Here is a 1,278-nt window from a genome sequence, read left to right as displayed (position 1 = left end):
CCCTGATTATAAGAAGGGCGGCTTACAACAAGGTTAAAATACAATCCATACAAAACAAGAAGACACGAAGAATTAAAATGCAAATACAGCAAGTCATACAAAAAATAACAAGCAAAAAGCCCCATAGCCCAGCCTCTTGGCCACGGAAGAGGAGGGAGGCCCACAGGATTTTATTCGGGGAATGCCTGTTGGAACAGGAAGGTTTTCAAGTCCTTCCTGAATTGGGCCAGGGTGGTGGTTTAATCGAACCTCTGTGGCCTCTGTTGACTTGAGTTGTGAATGTCAGAGGTGTTGGGTGAGCTTTAGTCTTTCCGCGGCTGGAGAAAGAGAAAGGCTGGGCTGCAATGGATCTTTTGGGGACCACCACCATCTTCTTGGTGGTCTTCCTGGTCCTCCTTTTGGCCTGGAGGAAAGTGGAGGCCAAGAGGAAGAACCTGCCCCCGGGTCCAACGCCTCTCCCCTTTGTTGGGAACCTCCTGCAGCTGAAGACCAAAAACACAGCAGAACAAATGAAAAAGGTAACAAGGTAACCAGATTCCAGACTGGGCAATAAACTTGTTTTTCATGGCCTTTATTGCAAGCTAAAATACATTTACTTCTCCTAGCTCTGGCCCATCCTAACATCCCTCTGCCTCCCATGTCTTGACAGATGAGTGAAAAATATGGACCAGTGTTTACGGTGTATTTTGGCTCAGACCAAGTGGTGGTCCTCTATGGCTATGATGTGGTGAAGAAGATCATGGTGGACAGCGGAGATGAATTCCTCGACCGAGGAAGCTTCCCATCAGCAGATAAGACCAACAAAGGATTTGGTTTGTTGCTGTTGTTATTGTGTGCCTTCAAGCTATAGTGACACTCTTTGGCTTTTTGTGGCAGGATTTATTCAGAGGAGCTTTGCCTTCCTCTGAGGCTGAGAGAAGAGTGTGACTTGCACACATGGGTTTGCATGACTGAGACTGGATTTGAACCCTGGACTTCTATGCTCCTAGCCCAACACTCAAACCACTGCACCAAGCTTTCATGGCCATCTCTTTTCAGAAGAGGTTTGCCACCGCCTTCCTCTCAGTCTGAAAGAGTGTGACCTGCCCAACGTCACCTAGTAGGGTTTCAGGGCTGAGCAGGGATTTGAACCCTGGTTCCTTGAATTTCTAGTCCAACACTCAAACCACTGCACCATATATTGTCCATATAAAAAAGCAAGGCACCAGCGGCTTGGAGAAGGAAGAGCCATTATGCAATTCCCGCTGCCACCAATCACTGAACCTGATGTTTGAATGG

At 47.5% G+C, this 1,278-nt stretch overlaps 1 protein-coding gene across 1 annotated transcript; it reads left to right on the top strand.

The window, feature by feature from the left end:
- Positions 1 to 344: 344 nt before the first annotated feature.
- LOC121918096 (cytochrome P450 2C23-like) lies at positions 345 to 989 on the top strand. Its single transcript, XM_042444197.1, has 2 exons — positions 345 to 518; positions 650 to 989. The coding sequence occupies exons 1-2, from the start codon at positions 345 to 347 to the stop codon at positions 848 to 850; spliced, it is 375 nt and encodes a 124-aa protein (XP_042300131.1). The 3' UTR covers positions 851 to 989.
- Positions 990 to 1,278: the final 289 nt, after the last annotated feature.

The sequence above is a fragment of the Sceloporus undulatus genome, unplaced genomic scaffold (assembly GCF_019175285.1).
Source record: "Sceloporus undulatus isolate JIND9_A2432 ecotype Alabama unplaced genomic scaffold, SceUnd_v1.1 scaffold_4158, whole genome shotgun sequence".
Lineage (NCBI taxonomy): Eukaryota > Metazoa > Chordata > Lepidosauria > Squamata > Phrynosomatidae > Sceloporus > Sceloporus undulatus.
This window is presented reverse-complemented; position numbering and strand designations above follow the sequence as displayed.